Source organism: Alosa sapidissima, chromosome 11 (genome assembly GCF_018492685.1).
Source record: "Alosa sapidissima isolate fAloSap1 chromosome 11, fAloSap1.pri, whole genome shotgun sequence".
In the NCBI taxonomy this organism is placed as follows: Eukaryota; Metazoa; Chordata; class Actinopteri; order Clupeiformes; family Clupeidae; genus Alosa; species Alosa sapidissima.
The window spans coordinates 28,275,444-28,292,618 of record NC_055967.1 but is presented as its reverse complement, the minus strand read 5'-3'; the positions used below and the strand labels follow the sequence as shown (position 1 = coordinate 28,292,618).

Below are 17,175 nucleotides of genomic sequence, written 5' to 3'. Positions count from 1 at the left end.
TTGACATTAATGACATACCTTGCTGGGCGGAGTCCATTGGTGGCTGTTTGCAGTCTTGTGCTCTGTGGCCGCTCACGCCGCAGTTGTAACACGAGACGTTCCCGCCCCCCTTTTTCAGGTTGCCTCCATTACCCAGCATCCCATGGGACTGATACACATTCCCCCCACCCCCCAAAAACCCCTGCATGGGTGGGAGGACCAGGCCCTGCTGCTGCTGCGCCTCATGAGACAGGCTGCTGTTGTACAGCGGCGGGGCGACCACAGGGTAGGAGAAGGGCGCCGGCGCAGTAGCGCCCCCTGTCAGCAGGGGACTGAGGTGCAGCAGTGGGCCCAGGGTGAAGACCGACGTGCCCGAGAAAGGGTGGGGGAAGTAGCCGGCGTAGCTGTTGGGCAGTGTTGCGTACGAGCCACAGCTCCCGCTGCAGCCGCACGAGCTGCACACACACACGCACGAGGAGGAGGAGGAGGAGGAGGAGGACGCGGGCGGCGTGGCGGAGTAGGAGGAAGAGGACACGCCATAGCAGGCCGCCTCTGAGGACGTGGGGCTGGTGCTCGGCGCCAGAGCCGACACGTTGTTCACACAGTAGGTGTTGCCGGGCACGGCCACCATGGGAATGCTGCTCGCCGTCGCCATGGGGACCCCGCCGGGAGCAGCGGCAGGAAAGGAGGACTTGGACGAGTACGAGGAAGCCAGCGAGGATGAGGAGGAGCCGGAGGAGGAGGAGGAAGACGAGGACGAGGAGAGGACGAAGGGGTAAGGGTGTCCACTGCCAGCGCCGCTGCGCATGGGCAGGGAGGGGGACAGCTGCAGGTGGAGCGGCGGGTGCGAGACGTGGTGCAGGGTGTTGGAGGTGGCCGTGAGGGCCGAGCTGGTCTCCACCATGAGCCCCGACGGGGAGCGCAGCATGCTGCTGACAGGGGGGTGGCCCACCTCCAGGCTCAGGCTGGGGAACAGGCTCTCCAGACGGGACGCCCCCACCATGCCCGCGGGCCGCCGCTCGTCCGTGCACAGCGGCGGGGGTCGGGGTTTGCGCGGGGACGCCAGCGGTCGCCCGAGAGCCAGCGGAGGCGGGAGGTTGAGCGAGGAGCCGGGGTCATTCTGCACGGGCAGCACCTGCGCGGTCGGCCGGCTACCGGACATCACCGGGCTCATCAGAACCGTCCGATCCTTGTCACTCAGGTCCAGCGTAGCCTCTCCACCTGAACAAAAGAAACAGAATAACACCTTAGTCATATAGCCAGTAGCCAGTGTTTAGTGAAGGTTTTTGTCTTTCTAAAGTATCTGAAGTTTCTGGCAAGTCTTTCTGATTAACACCCTGAACTCTTTGCTGGGGGGGGGCTGGGGCTTTTATGCCTTTACAGGACAGGGTTAGGGTTAGGGTTAGTGTTAGTGGACAGGGTTAGCGTTAGGGACAGGACAGTGGAGAGAGTGACAGGAATCGAGTGGGAGAGAGAGATGGGGTGGGATCGGGAAATGACCCGAGTCGGGCACTGTAACCAGTTGCACTACAGCTCCCCCTGATTGAGAACTTTTTTTGACCCAGGGAAGCATTCACAAATTGCCCCTCTTTGGCACAAAAATAAAATGTACTTAGATACTAAGTATAAGTATAAGTATATATACTCTTTTGATCCCGTGAGGGAAATTTGGTCTCTGCATTTATCCCAATACGTGAATTAGTGAAACACACTCAGCACACAGTGAACACACAGTGAGGTGAAGCACACACTAATTCCGGCGCAGTGAGCTGCCTGCTACAACAGTGGCGCTCGGGGAGCAGTGAGGGGTTAGGTGCCTTGTTCAAGGGCACTTCAGCCGCTTCCTACTGGTCAGGGTTCAAACCGGCAACCCTCCGGTTACAAGTCCGAATCGCTAACCAGTAGGCCACGGCTACCCCAATAGATACTGACTGATCTATCCAAATGCGTGTACCTACAACCTCAAGAAAGGCATCTCATTTTGTCAAACACATCACTTGCACATGATCCATGCCAAATTAGGTTGAGGTCTGTTTTCGGAAGAGCCGTTTTTGGCTCAGGTTAGCAGAATGGCGAGTAGCGGTTACACTCACGCCGGTGCAGGTCTTTAGACCTGGCGAAGGAGGCTGCGTCCCTGCTCTGGGGGGTCATGGGGCTGTTGGGTGCGCTGGAGTAACCCGAGGAGGAGCCGCCGTCTCTGGGAACCGACATGGAGCCGGTGTCCACCTCCACACGCAGCTCTGCACGACACGCAACACAACAGAGGGAAAAGTTTATCCGTGTAGCACACAGGGGCCATTTCATGGATTTTACATACATAAAACCAACAAGGAGAGATAATGGTAAAGTAATGAAGTAAAGTAGAAATGGAATAATTAGAAGATCATATGCCGGTACATTGTAAAAAAAACACTTCACTATACAACACAAAAATGGTGAGCGAGATTGTGTAGGAGTGTCTTGTCTTGTTCCTGAATTCCTGACTATATGCGTGTGTATGTGTGTGTGTGTGTGTGTGTGTGTGTGTCAGTGTCATACCTGTATTGGCAGTGGAGTGTGTGTGTGTCAAAGGACTGACGTGGCTGGAAGGGGTAACTCTGGCAACTCCACCGCAGGACACTGGGAATTGAGAAACCACATACCTCTTCTCTCTACACACACACACACACACACAAATACCCACACACATTTTTTGTTCTTTATTTGTGTCCACAATTCAAAATAAATATTACATAAGGGCACAAATTTGACAGGTGAAACACAGACACACACACACACACATACACAAACATAATAATAAAACCCCATTTCCAAAAAAGTTGGAACACTGTAAAATGTAAATAAAAACATAATGTGATAATCTGCAAATCACATATATTTAACCCATATATAATTGTAAAAAGTGTGTGTGTGTGTGTGATGCAAAAGCAAGCTCTGTGGAGAGGACATAGATGGCCGAGTCTTTGTGTTTATGACGTGACGTGCGTCCACGTTTCTGGGATTCCGAGAGTGACCTATCGCTACGTCTATTTGTCTGGAAATTCCACCAGGCCAACGGAAAAACAAATCTGCATCTTGTGTGTTTCTTCCAGGAGAGCGAGAGAGAGGCGAGAGTATATCTAATCTGCAGGAAGTAATCAGAGGAAGCTGGTTAACCATCCACACTGTGGCTGAGTAACTGTTGAGGCCACCCATGTTAATGATTAATGTGACTTAACCAACCACCATAAACGGAACAATCCTCCTCATGTTTCTCACGTGATGGACAAAGATAGGGAGTGCAAGGGACAGGGAGAGAGCATGTGTGTGTGTGTGTGTGTACATTTATGTACATACTCATACGTGATAGACAGAGATAGGGAGTGCAAAGGACAGGGAGAGAGAGTGTGTGTGTGTGTGTGTCTGTACACTTACATAGGGAGAGAGCCAGTGTTAAATCAATCTGGGTAAAAGAGCTGGTTCAAACTAGCCTTTTGAGAGTAAGTTTAAACAGTGTGTGTGTGTGTGTGTGTGTGTGTATGTGTCTGTGTGCCTGTGCGTATGCCTGTGTGTGAGTATGTATGTGTGTGTGTTAGGGCTGTCACTTTACGTTTGAAAATCGATTGCACAATCCATTGGACCAACCAACAGAAGTTTCGAAAACTAAAATAGGGAATCGATTTTAATCAAATATGTACACTATTAATTTTAAACAAATAAAAAAGATAGAAGTAACAAAACTCACAAACAAGCAGAAAAAGAAAATAAAGAATTCCGAAAGTGCAGTAGACATTGCGAAAGCTAAAAAGAAAATTCCCACCAATTTTACGTATTGGAAACAGCTGTTTCAATTGGCTGCTGTGCTGCTGGTGTTTTGCCAAAAAATGCGCGATCAACCTGTGCGACATGAGAGAGACGAGTGATGAGCCCTAATAACTTTAGGAGTTTGATATGGAAGCACTTCGGGTTTCGGGTGGATCAAACTATGGAGAAGGACAAAGCGGTATGCAAACTGTGCAGTCGTGAGTTCCTAAACAGGCGAAATTTGTTTGACATCTCTCATCGTAAACACAGCCACGTTGAAGCCTGCAGTAATGTTTTTCACTGATGTTATGGCAATCCACTCTGCTTATTGTTTTTCGAGAATGTTGCACTCCTGTTTGTCATTGTGTACAAAACTTCACTCCAATAAATCATCAGAAATATTGCTGGCTTATGCATCTTCAAGCGCCCTCCTTACGTTCGCCCTAATGCCTGTTAGTTGGATTGGCCTATATTTGGCGTTGGAAATGGAAACGTCTTTAGACATGGAAAATCGATTTTACAATCGATTCAAGGAACACTTATGTCTCAAAAATCGAACAGGATTTTTTCACAAAAGTGACCTAGTGTGTGTGTGTGTGTGTGTGTGTGTGTGTATGTGTGTGTTGAGTGCAGTGCTCACTTCTGCAGTTCCAGCTGCGTTTTCAATTTCTTCTTGGCACCCTGCGTCAAGTCGTATTTGTTCAGGTCCTCCTCAGTGAGAGCCAGAAACTGAGAGAGTTGGGAGAGATGAGTGTGAAAGTGAGCAAGAGTGAGAGTGTGTGTGACTGAAAGAAACAAAGACACTAAGAGGCATGCGGGAGTATGATAACTGTATCACAAAATTGGACAGCCTCCAATATAATAATAATACACTATACTCTACACAATACACTGTTCCTGTGCTATTACACTAATTATACACAAACTACTAGAGGGCTAACACAGACACTCCTTCTATGCAATATATTGAAATAATAGTGAAGTCAGGTAAATTAACTCTTGAGCCCTTGAGCTGGACTGTGGGTGTGTCCGAGCCTCCGTACCTCTTCCATGGTCAGCTGCTTGAACACGGGGTAATACTTGTGCAGTCTGAGTTTACGCAGCCAGTCGAGCAGGCAGTTCTGCTCAGGGCTAGCCTGCTGCTGCTGCTGCTGCTGCTGCTGCTGCTGGGACTGCAACTGTATCTGCATCTGCAGCTGCACCTGTGTCTGCGTCTGCGAGTATGAATGAGGAAGCAGCGGCTGCGTGTGTGAATGCGAATGTGCCGGCACGTTCGTCGCCGTCTTGGACTGCACCTGCGGCTGAAGGCCGAGGCCGAGGCCGGAGTGGGGGGCGCGGGGGGACGGCGGAACGGCGCCCTCGCACTCCGTCAGGATCGCGGCGCCGGCCGAGGGCAGCGTCATCATGCCAACCGCCTGGGGAGGCACGGGAGGATGGGGTGGTGGCAGCAGGGCGCTCTGAAGCAGGGGGGGACCGTGGGGGACGTTCACTACGGGCTGGACACTGGCAACCCCACACACAGCCCTGCCATAGAGAAAAGGAGAGAGAGCGAGAGAGAAGGAGTGTCTTTCATGAACACACTGAAGCCATGTTGAATAATGACACCCTTACATTTGAAAGTATAGCAAAAAGAAGAGGGGAGAGGCAGAGAGGAAGAGAGGAAGAGAGGGAATAGGAGAGGGAGAGAGGGGGAGAAGAGAGGAGAAGGAGAAGAGAGACAAGATGGGGAGAAAGAGAGGGAGAGAGAGTGTGAGAAGGGAGAGAAGAGGAGAGGAGAGGGAGAAGAGAGAGGGAGAGGAGAGAGAGAGAAGAGAAGGATAGAGGGGAGAAGAAAGGAAAGGAGAGATGAGAGAGGAGAGAGGGGAGAGGAGAGAGGGAGAGAGAGAAATGAGGGGGAGAAGAGAGGAAGGACAGTAATAAAAAGAGAGCAAAACAGGGGAAGATAGGAAAATGCAAACAAATTCATGTGTGGTTCAGCGAAAATTTAATAAGTGTGTAAACGTGTGTATGTGAGTATGTGTGTGTGTGTGTGTGTGTGGAGGTATCAAGTCTCACCTGCTGACTCCTCGGAAGGGCAGCAGACATCCCAGACCTTTAGAGACCACAAACATGCACATTAAGACTTGAAACACATTCTCACATACACAGATCAACACGAAACACAGCAACATCTCCTTAACTGTACAAACCCAGGCACCCTGCATCTCTGCTAATGGTGCCAGAGTGACTGATTTGTTGCTGAGTAGCAGACTGGTGCCTGTGTGTGTGTGTGTGTGTGTGTGTGTGTGTGTGTGTGTGTGTGTGTGTGTGTGTGTCTGTCTGTCTGTGGGCTCTGTGTAACAGAGTTCTCTGGGTAACAGAGTTCTCTGGGTAACAGAGTTCAGTGGCGTAAGACTAGCTGTGTGTGTGTGTGTGTGTGTGTGTGTGTGTGTGTGTGTGTGTGTGTGTGTGACACTACATGTCTGGACTGAGAATGTGAGAATGTACTCAATGACCACCATCCCCTCTGCCACGGCAACCAGTGACCTGCACAGACATGCCCACTGCAGACACCCCCGACCCCCCATCCCCCCACCCAGTCCAGCTATAAATATCCTGCAGGATGAGGTCATCCTGACTGGCATACCATACCAACCGCACACTCCCCACTGAAATAGTAGCCCAAGCCCCACCGATATGTCCAAGAGATAATCCAGCTCAGACGCATAACGCAGGCCAGACTGTGATGATGGATGGCAGAGGTGTGTGTGCGTATGTGCGTGCGTGCGTGCGTGCGTGCGTGCGTGCGTGCGTGCGTGTGCATGTGCTCGTCTTACTGGTGCTGTTTGGAAGCTGTGGCAGAGGCACTGAAGTGAAGAAATGTCTGAGTGTGTCGTGTTTCAGGACATGAGGAGGGAGGGATGACAACCACCTGCAGAAACACACACACACACACACACACAGACACACACACACACACACACACACACACACACACACACACACACACACAAAATCACACTGGAATTAGCTTTAAACTATCAGTGATCAGCAACAGAACTATTTTAGCTGTAAGCAATACACACACAAACACACATACACACATACACACACACATACACAAAATCCTGACATACCTGGGATCCAGCTCAAGTGGAGGCTCATGGGAAGGAGATATGGGTGAGGGTTTCTCGAAGCATTCATCAGGAAAGAGCAAAGATACCTATGATGAGACACACACACACACACACACACACACACACACACACACGCACGCACACACACACAGTCTGAGCAATGTAGTGTTGTGTAAGTTTAATGCCAATGCTTCATTGTGATATGGTGTTCTGTGTTCTGACACTACATAATGTCATAAGTCATGTGTGGTGCTCTCTGGGTAATGTATGCTGTCACGGTGTAGCTATGCTGTGTGGTAATTGTGTGATCCCGTTATCCATGCTGATGGCTTGTGACAACCCATAACTTGTCACTTCCTCGTAAAACCAAGCTATATGCGTTCCGGATTGCATTTACGTTCATCACAACACAATGAGTCAGAGAGCATGGTATTCACCTCGAGTAACATAGCATTGTCTAGCATTTGTTTTTGCAACACAGCAACATTGCTAGCCACTTTTACCAACACCAACGGATAAACAACACATTCCACGATATTCCACAGACATTGGAATGTGTATGAGTTATTGAAATGGACATTCACATTTGCTAAGTAGTAAAAAGAAGAGTAGAATAGCACAACTACTTAACACAAACACAGGGCGCAGCCATCTTTGTTTTCAAGTTGTAAGAACTCTCCGCCAAACTTGGGGGTCCTTTGGTTTGTACAAGATCGCTTTTCGTCAGACAACTTGAAATGGGCGTGTCGTTGCGTAATTTTGTGTAACTTTCGTTTTTTCGGACAACTTACTACTCGTTAAGACGAGTATGATGGACAACGAGATCACACAATAAGTCATGTGTGGTGCTCTCTGGGTAATGTATGCTGTCACGGAGTAGCTATGCTGTATGTTAAGTCATGTGTGGCACGCTTTGGGTAATGTATGCTGTCACAGAGTAGCTATGCTGTATGTTAAGTCATGTGTGGCACGCTTTGGGTAATGTACTGTATGCTGTCACGGAGTAGCTATGCTGTGTGTTAAGTTATGTGTGGCACGCTTTGGGTAATGTATGCTGTCACAGTGTAGCTATGCTGTGTGTTAAATCATGTGTTTCCCACCTGAGCGAGCAGCTCCTTCAGCTCTTGAGCAGTTCTGCTGATACAGGACTGGCTGGAGTCAGACCACACCACCTGTGGAGGACACACACACACACACACACCCTTTAGGCTATCTGTCCTGTTCTCACACATAGTAGGGGGGCCTATGTGTCTAATTTGGGGGCTTGTGGGATTCGCATGTTAATTTTTGGAGAGTATTGTATCTTTGTTCTAGGGGTTCTTAAGAGTAAAAAAAAACATCCATTTTTTTTGGAGGTTTTGAAGGACCCAAATCAAAGGTCAAATTCAGAAAAGGTCAAATTTGGTGTTTTGTCCATAAACCTCACCTTGCTGGTATTATAGCATAGGGTTTGGTGCCAAAAAGCAAAGATATTCTACAAGGTAGTGTGGAAAAGTGGGCCACATAAACAATACAACATTATAAAACATGTTTAGGCTGATGATTGATCTCTTTAACAAGAAATTGTGCCTAAAATTCTCGAAATTGTCCGCTTAAAAAAATAATACTTCAATATCAATACTATCAATTCATGCCTATTAGTGTGCTTGAGTGTAGACCTAGCCTGCTCTGTCAGTTCTTGTCTACACCTATTCAAAACACAAAGTGCAGAAATCTCTGTTAAATCAAGTTTAATAGACTTTTACATAGTACCAGCTGAAGTCTGTAAGGCCTTCCGAAGCCTATATAAGTGTGAAGAAAAGAAAGGGTAAAGGATCAGATAGACCAGGGGTTCCCAAAGTGGGGGTCGCGGGACGGCGAGGGGTGGGTCGCAAAATGATTTCCATAAATCAAATAAATTTGGAAAAAATCAAATTCAGAAAAATTATGACTGGATAAGATCACCATTCACTGTAACCACCGCAAGTCATCTGTCAGCCGGCATGGAGGACGCACTGGTTGAGCTGTCATGTGACCACACTTTAAAGACAGATTTTAATTCCAAGACGGATTTAATTCTGGATTTCAGTCGAGAGGGAATATCCACAGCTATCCAAGGCCGCGATGGACGTAGCTACTGACGCCGTTTGGCTCCACATGCCTGTGCGAAAAGATTTTCTCTGCACTGACATATATTAGAAACAAATACAGATTGCGTCTAAATGTGGAGGATGATCTCCGTGTGACCGTCTCCACAATTAAACCAAGAATGGACTTGCTGTGTTCCATCCATCTCATTAGATGAGATTAACGCTGAAACATAGTTGCCAAAATGTAAATTTGCGCAGCAACAATATATGTTTACAACAGTTTGTGGATATAACCCTGACTGAGATATTCTTCCGTTAAAGCAACACCAAAGAGTTTTTTGTACATTAAAATATTGTTTCCAAAATCATCAACTCGTAACAGGGTGAACGGCACTGCATTCTCTTCGCGACCCTCTATCGGCTATAACCGCACTATGCAAGTTTGCCAGATCGGGTAGCGGATCTGTAGTTCGATGGAATGAGACATAAGAAACTACAAATTTGACTTGCTTCTGATGTCGCAATACATCATACTTTCATAAAATCATGCAATGTACTCTACCTTGTCTGTAGATATTATTTCCAAAGCCAGTGCTGGATAAACAACAGGAAAAGTGCTTTGGTGTTGCTTTAAAATGGAAATTAAAGTAATGTTTCAAAGTTGCACTCATGTTACATGGATATTATTTTTTGACTAAGGTATTCTGCTTTTATCATATAGTAAAGTTCTATATGTAAAATCATAACAGGCTGCTCTGTTCTTTTGTGTTGTCGTTAAGCCTGTGTTTGGATAAGCCTAGTGCGTATGGCCGGTGCGCACATTTTATTTTATTTTTTGAGTCACATCCAGGGATAGTGGGGGTCGCCAGTCTCTGGCACGGTTATTTTGGGGGTCACGGGTTGAAAAGTTTGGGTACCCCTGAGATAGACAAACAGACAGGTGTGTGTGTGTGTAAGAGAGAGAAAGAGAAAGAGAGACACTACCAGCATGGATGGATTATGAACTTTCAGCCCCCTGGGCCCAGATGTATTAAGGGCCCCCCACTAATTGTTGCGGGGGACATTTTTTTTTTATTTATTTGATGTGATTTCCTGTATTCTGGTGCATTTTGGGGATGACCAATACTTTATTTCAATCAGATTCATAGCCTATGTTTTGATATGATGTGTTGATATTGAGGCAATGATTCCATGCAATGGCTTGGGCCCCCTGACTCCTTGCGCCCCTGGGTTTGGGCCCGGTAGGCCCGTGCAGTAATCCATCCCTGACTACCAGTGACAGTTGGCTGTTGATAGCTGGCAGTGAGAGAATTTAGAATATCGAATAACCTGAAGCACATAGTGCTCTGTTCTTCATGGTTGGTGATATTAGTGACCCTCTAGCCTTCTACATTTGAGCAAGCACATTTTCATAGTTCATGGTGGCACAGTCTAGTTAGGTTATATTCTGAGGTGTGTCTTTCTGTTAGTTAGGTGATGGCATACATATTCTAAAAGAAACAGATTTTGGGCTATGTATCCAGTGGCAGATATGTGGGGACTGGTGAATGACCCATCACTAGAGACATTTGCCAAATTTCTTGTTTTTGTCCATGAGCGAGTATGGAGATGGGTATCACAGATCAGCCAACGGTTACATTGTTACAGTGCAGTTATTTTACAACAGAACAAAGCAGTTTGGCACAGGAACTGCTACAAATCCACCTGTAACAGTGAGCATCTGCAGCATCCTAAGATTTAACAGGTAGCCAGTGTAAAGATGCTGGATGGGGGAAATATGTTCATATTTTTTGTGTGTGTGAGCAGCTGCATTTTGTATAAGCTGTAAGCTCTTTAGACAGGTATTATTACAGCCAGCATAATAGCATTGCAATAGCATTGCAATGGTCTATCCTTGAGATGACAAATCATTAATTTCTCGGCATCTGGTAAGGATAAGGACTTCCTTATCTTTGAAATGTTCTTTAAATGGTAAAATTAAGTTTTGGTGATCTGTTTTATGTGATTACTTAGTGCTAGGTCCTGGTCAATTATAACTCCTAGGTTTTTAACACTTGTGGATGAGGTCAGTGGAAGATCACTATATGTAGCCTGTGATGTGGATAGGATATCCCTCATCTTTTTAGAACCTAAAACCATGAGTTCAAAAGCAGGAAATTATTCGTCATCCATGTCTTTATATCTCTTATACATCTGTTAAGTTTGGCTAACAGTGTTAATTCATCAGGTTTTATGGAGAGGTATAGTTATGTATCATCTGCTGAAAACATACCTGTACAGGAAAGCTTTTAGTTAACTCATCTTATCCTGTAGACTACATTTTCAGATTATTCTACATCTGCTACTATTGGAGGGCGCAGCCAGCCAGAAGCAGATGGGCTCCCCCTATTAAGTCAGGTTCTGCTCAAGGTTTCTTCCTGGAATATGGGAGTTTTTCCTTGCCACAGTTGCCATATGGCGTGCTTGTGGGGGGTAAGAGGGTTAAGGCTGCCAGTCTTATGACGTCATTTTCTATATTTTTGATATGTTGCTGAGTATATCATAAACAGCAAAGAAAAGTGATTGATAATGACTGACTGACTATTATTGTGTTACATGCTTCAAATGTAAAGCACTTTGAGCTGCATTCTGTGTATGAAAGGTGCTATACAAATAAAGCTTTATTATTATTATTATTATATTATTATTATTATTATAAACAACAGGGGCCCCAGTACTAAGCCTTGAGGCACTCCATATTTTACCATAATCTGGGTAGATGGTTTATTATGGACCTGTACAAATTGTTGACGGTTAGGAAGGTATGATCTAAACCAGGGGTGGGCAAACTGCAGCCCGCAGGCAGGATCCGGCCCGCCAAGCACTTTCATCTGGCCTGCCGAGCATTTCATTTGGTTATCAGGCTGCTCGCTATTTTTTTCCTGCGATAGAGGCGACGTTGGTTAGCTTTACTGCAAACTGCTTTTCACCCCCCTTAGAGAACGTTTACAATGTCAATGTCAAAACATCATGTTGAATAGAGATAACAGCATGTTAAACAAAGTTCTTTAACATGCTGTTATCTCTATTCAACATGATGTTTTGACATTGACTTAACTGCAAACTCTTAGTTATCTCCTTTGCAGCAGATCTAACGTGAACATTATGCGATCCATTTAATTGGGAACACGTCTGCACTCACGAGAGGGAGAGAGAGCCACAGGTTCCAGCTGGCTTGTCATTGTTGATAATTGATATCTCCTTTTTATAAGAAACTTTTAAAAGGAAATCATAAGGGCAACAGTAGTTCCCACTACTTACCATTTAAAAACTGTGAGAGGGCCCAGCCGTAGGTACAGCACTAGCCATAGCGGAGCAGGCAGAAGATCATTGAGAAATAGACGTGAATTATAGCGACTGTCTTAAAGCGACAGTGCACAATTTATACATTTGTTAAACAGCATAAAATTAGCAGTATTTTTAAGCAATTCATGTTTTAAAAGAAATACTTTTCATACTAAATTATAGGCTATAAAAAAAATATTTTTTTATGTGTGTGTAGTGGGGGTGGCTGTTGTGCGGCCCGCCGGCCAATTTTCAATGCCTATTTTTGATGCCTATCAAATTGTCAAGCCTAAGTAGTATGTCATGGTCTATGGTGTCAAAGGCAGCGCTGAGGTCCAGGAAGACCAGTATCGATACAAGGCTAGGTTTTTTGAGGGAGGGCTTAATAACAGATGTCTTAAACGACTGCGGTACATGCCCTGATAGCATTGAATTATTTATAATCTAGAGCAAAACATTATCCAGGAAGGGGAGATCAGTCTTAAAGGACAATTCTGGCGCAAAATGAACCTAGGGGTTAATAACACATGTGTACCGAATTCGACCGTTCGCTGGGATTTGTTTTCATGCTAGTCGAATGTGACCAGTTTTATTGCAAACCGCTAATTAGCGTTTAACGCTAGCCTTCGGGGCACACGTACAGTAAAAAGAAATCGCTATTTCTATACCACTAACAAGGCTCAAAATAGCACCACACTTACACAGTATCATAATGAGGGTCTCTACATGTAAACCGAAGCATTGAGAATTTTGTTCATTTATTAAATGCAGTTTATTAAAAAGAAACACATTACCGTTCAGGTCTGGTTCACATATACAGGCAGGCGCCTTGGGAAAACAGAACTCTGGGATGTGAAGTGAATCTTGCGTGAAACGTTGTTGCCGAAAGAAAGGACTGTGCAAAAGAGAAGCACTGAACGCAACAGGAGACAAAAGAGATGGCAGGTTATTTGAACGAATTTGAAAACATCGAGGATGAACCCTTATTGGACGTCCTTATCTTTTTGAGTCGGAATATACCAACGAAGAGCTGCGGGAGCTCCGTGAAAGGGCTATGAGAGAGAGAGCTACCTGTAGTCAATGCTGTACGCCTCGCATTTTCTGGAAACTGGTGGTGTAGGCTACCTGCGGACATTGTGAAGCTATGGCCACCTGTTGGGTCGCGACCCCCAAGAGACGCAGTGTTGTGTGTTTTGTAGAGTCTGAAGATTTCCCCTCATTGATAAACAGTAGTTGAAACTTTTTTCCATGTCCCGAAAAGAAATTGGAGGCGGCGATCCATACCTAGATGGACATCCACTAAGTAAGTACACTATACAAGTTATGTTACATCGGAGCTATTATTTCTGATAGGCCTATATTGAGCAAATTACGTTTGATTTTAGTTCACATCGCCTGCCTGTATATGTGAACCAGACGTGAACGGTCGGTCGAACTCGGTACACATGTGTTATTAACCCCTAGGTTCATTTTGCGCCGGAATTGTCCTTTAAAAAGGTGAGTAGGAATAAGGTTTAGTAGACTAGTTGTAGATTTTGATGAGGAAATTGTGGAGGTGAGATCTAATATGTTGTGTATGTAAATTAATTAAATGTTGTTTGAGGTCTCATCTGTGATTCTGTGATTTTGCTATCTTTCAGCAATGGAGTATGTGTATTTGGTGAAACTGATTGGTTATTGATCTTATCTCTAATTGTTTGACATACAATCATAATACTGACATACAATCATACTGTTGAAAATAAGAAAATAACTGTTTTGTGAACTTTATTCAACATAGCCAGTGATTTAGGCGAAATGTATGGTGTTAATTATAGTGAAATATACAAATTCACAAAAATAGGGTTAAAACAGGTTAAAAAAAATGGAGACATAATTTTTCTCCATGTTCAATGACCTCTAAAGAAAGACAGTCCAACCACTCTCCAAAAATTAACATTTAAATCCCACAGAAACCACATAGGCCCCCTGACTACATCTCTGTTTTTCTATGGGAGGCTGTGTGTCACTATGTATGCATGTGTATGAGAGAGAGAGAGAGAGAGAGTGTGTATACATAAGTGTGTGTGTGTGTTAAACAGAAGGGGCTGGCAGCTGTATATGTATAGGGAGGGCCAATGTGTTTTGTGTGTGTGTGTGTGTGTGTGTGAGTGTGTGTGTGTGTGTGTATGTGTGCAGGTACCGGTAAGTGCTCACCTGCAGCAGGAGCTCTGTGGACTTGTCCGGCTTCTGAAGCACCTCCCTGACCTCCACTCTCTCCACCCACACTGGACACAGACACACAGGGAGAGCGAGAGCAGGAGCAGTGGGGAGAGAGGAGGAGAAGAGGAGAGAGAGGACAGAGAGAAGAGAGGAGAGGAGACGAGGGGGGGTGGGAGGAGAAGGAGAGAGGACAGAGGGAGAGAAAAGAGAGGGAGAGGAGAGGAGGAGATAGAGAGGAGAAAAGGAGGAGAGGAGAAGGAAAGGAGAAAAGGAGGAGAGGAGGAGAAGGAGAAGAGAAAAGGATAAGGAGAGGAGAGGAGGAGATAGAGAGGAGAAAAGGAGAAGGAGAGGAGAGGAGGAGAAGGGGAAGAAAGGAGAAAAGAGGAGAAATGAGTTTGAAAGACCCTTCAAACCTAACAAGATATAGTATAAAGTGCACCTTTGGCTCATCACCTAACTTGATCAACATCTGCTCAACCTGTCTGAAGAACATTGGGTTTGGTAAAAGGAATAGTTGCTAAAACAGCTGGTACTACATGACACGTCTCGTCTGTTAGGAATGTTACATGTGAGCATGTTGTCCCACCTGAGAAACAGTCTGTCCGACTCCACTCACAACCTCAATGACCAATATGAACTACTACCCTCTGGGAGGAGATTCCGGTGGTTAAGCATATCCACATAGCCAAAACATCAAAAGTCAGGAGTTGGCTGTGTTTAACCTTTATGACTGATAGCCAATCCTTCTATTGATGTTTTCAGACTAAATGTAAGATTGTGACATGTTCATTAAGGCACAAAGGCTGGATTGTATGTAGTTCTCTTTGGGCATGTTCAGGCTGACAGTTTATGTGATGCATACTGTATGTCTGAGCATATCTAGGCTAAAAACTATGCTTCTTTGGGCATGTTCAGGCTGACAGTTTATGTGATGCATGCTATATGTCTGAGCATATCTAGGCTAAAAACTATGCTTCTTTGGGCATGTTCAGGCTGACAGTTTATGTGATGTATACTGTATGTCTGAGCATATCTAGGCTAAAAAACTATGCTTCTTTGGGCATGTTCAGGCTGACAGTTTATGTGATGCATACTGTATGCCTGAGCATATCTAGGCTAAAAACTATGCTTCTTTGGGAATGTTCAGGCTGAGAGCTGTATGGCAGTGCAAGTTTGTTAAGATGTGTTCAGACTGAAATCTATTGTGTGTGATTCCTCTACACTGATACACTGATACTGACACACATACGCACACACACAGGCACACGCACACGCACACACACACACACGCACACGCGCATACACACACACACACACATACAGACGCACAAGCACAAACACACACACACACACACACACACACACACACACACACACACACACACACACACACACACATGTACGTTACCTCAGAGTTATAAATACAATCTCTGCATACTAAGCATTTCCTGCACTGTATTAACACACACTGGGCATGTGTGTGTGTGTGTGTGTGTGTGTGTATGTGTGTGAGAGAGACAGATGAATGAAAGGACCAGAAAGGACAAGTTTAAACTGAGGGGAAAAGTATTTATCTAGGATGTAGGATGTGTGTGTGTGTGTTTGTGTGTGTGTGTGTGTGTAGCAAAGTACTGCTCAATTTCTGCAACTATAGGTAGTGTATCCATTTGGAAACAATGATGCTATGTTTGGGCAGACCTGTCTAAGCGTGTAACATACTACCATCAATGTTTGGATCTGTACATTCTTCCCCTTTGTTCCAGGTCCAAATAAAAGCATTAAACTGTGTGTGTGTATAAGTATATATACTCTTTTGATCCCATGAATGAAATTTGGTCTCTGCATTTATCCCAATCCGTGAATTAGTGAGTGTGAGCTGCCTGCAACAACAGCGGCGCTTGGGGAGCAGTGAGAGGTTAGGTGCCTTGTTCAAGGGCACTTCAGCCGTGCCTACTGGTCGGGGTTCGAACCGGCAACCCTCCGTTTACAAGTCCGAAGCGCTAACCAGTAGGCCACAGCTGCCTTGTGTTGTGTTGCTCTGCGGTTACAAGTCCGAAGCGCTAACCAGTAGGCCACAGCTGCCTTGTGTTGTGTTGCTGTGTGTGTGTGTGTGTGTGTGTGTGTGTGTGTGTGTGTGTGTGTGTGTGTGTGTGTGTGTGTGTGTGTGTGTGTGTGTGTGTGTGTGTGTGTGTGTGTGTGTGTGTGTGTAGTCCGAAGGAGATTGAATATCATTTAGTCTCTCATCAAGTTCTGTACAGGATCACAGACACTAAACTCTGCAGAACTTGTACTCTCACAAAAACAGATGCACACACACAATTAGAATCACAGACGAGTGCGAACTCATCTGGAATGCTTAAGGATAGGGCAGGAGTAAGCCTGTTATCCTAGGTGTGTGTGTATGTGTGTGTGTGTGTGTGTGTGTGTGTGTGTGTGTGTGTGTGTGTGTGTGTGTGTGTGTGCATGTGTGTGAAAGTGTTTGTGTGTTTGTGTGTGTAGGTGCGTGGGTGTGTGTGTGTGTGTGTGTGTAGGAAGAGAAAGTGAGAGACTAAGTGAGAGAGAGTGAATGAGGTGAGACAGGGGTGAGGAGACATGTTGACACAGGCAGTAAAGTGTTAGTACACACAGCCAGTCATACTACATTTACTCTGCCGAAGCCCATATATCTAAAATAATAGAGTACCACACATACGCACACACAC

General features: G+C 45.4%; 1 protein-coding gene across 1 annotated transcript in view; it reads right to left on the bottom strand.

Moving 5' to 3' along the window:
• Positions 1-17,175, bottom strand: part of zcchc14 (zinc finger, CCHC domain containing 14) — a 32,285-nt gene that overhangs the window by 3,629 nt on the left and 11,481 nt on the right. Inside the window, exons 3-12 of the mRNA XM_042110378.1 lie at positions 14,468-14,538; positions 7,979-8,050; positions 6,879-6,964; positions 6,579-6,673; positions 5,818-5,854; positions 4,806-5,286; positions 4,403-4,491; positions 2,518-2,630; positions 2,073-2,219; positions 19-1,200 (exon numbers count right to left, since the gene is read on the bottom strand). Coding sequence (XP_041966312.1) covers positions 19-1,200; positions 2,073-2,219; positions 2,518-2,630; positions 4,403-4,491; positions 4,806-5,286; positions 5,818-5,854; positions 6,579-6,673; positions 6,879-6,964; positions 7,979-8,050; positions 14,468-14,538 — 2,373 coding nt within the window. The remainder of the gene's footprint in view (positions 1-18; positions 1,201-2,072; positions 2,220-2,517; positions 2,631-4,402; positions 4,492-4,805; positions 5,287-5,817; positions 5,855-6,578; positions 6,674-6,878; positions 6,965-7,978; positions 8,051-14,467; positions 14,539-17,175) is intronic.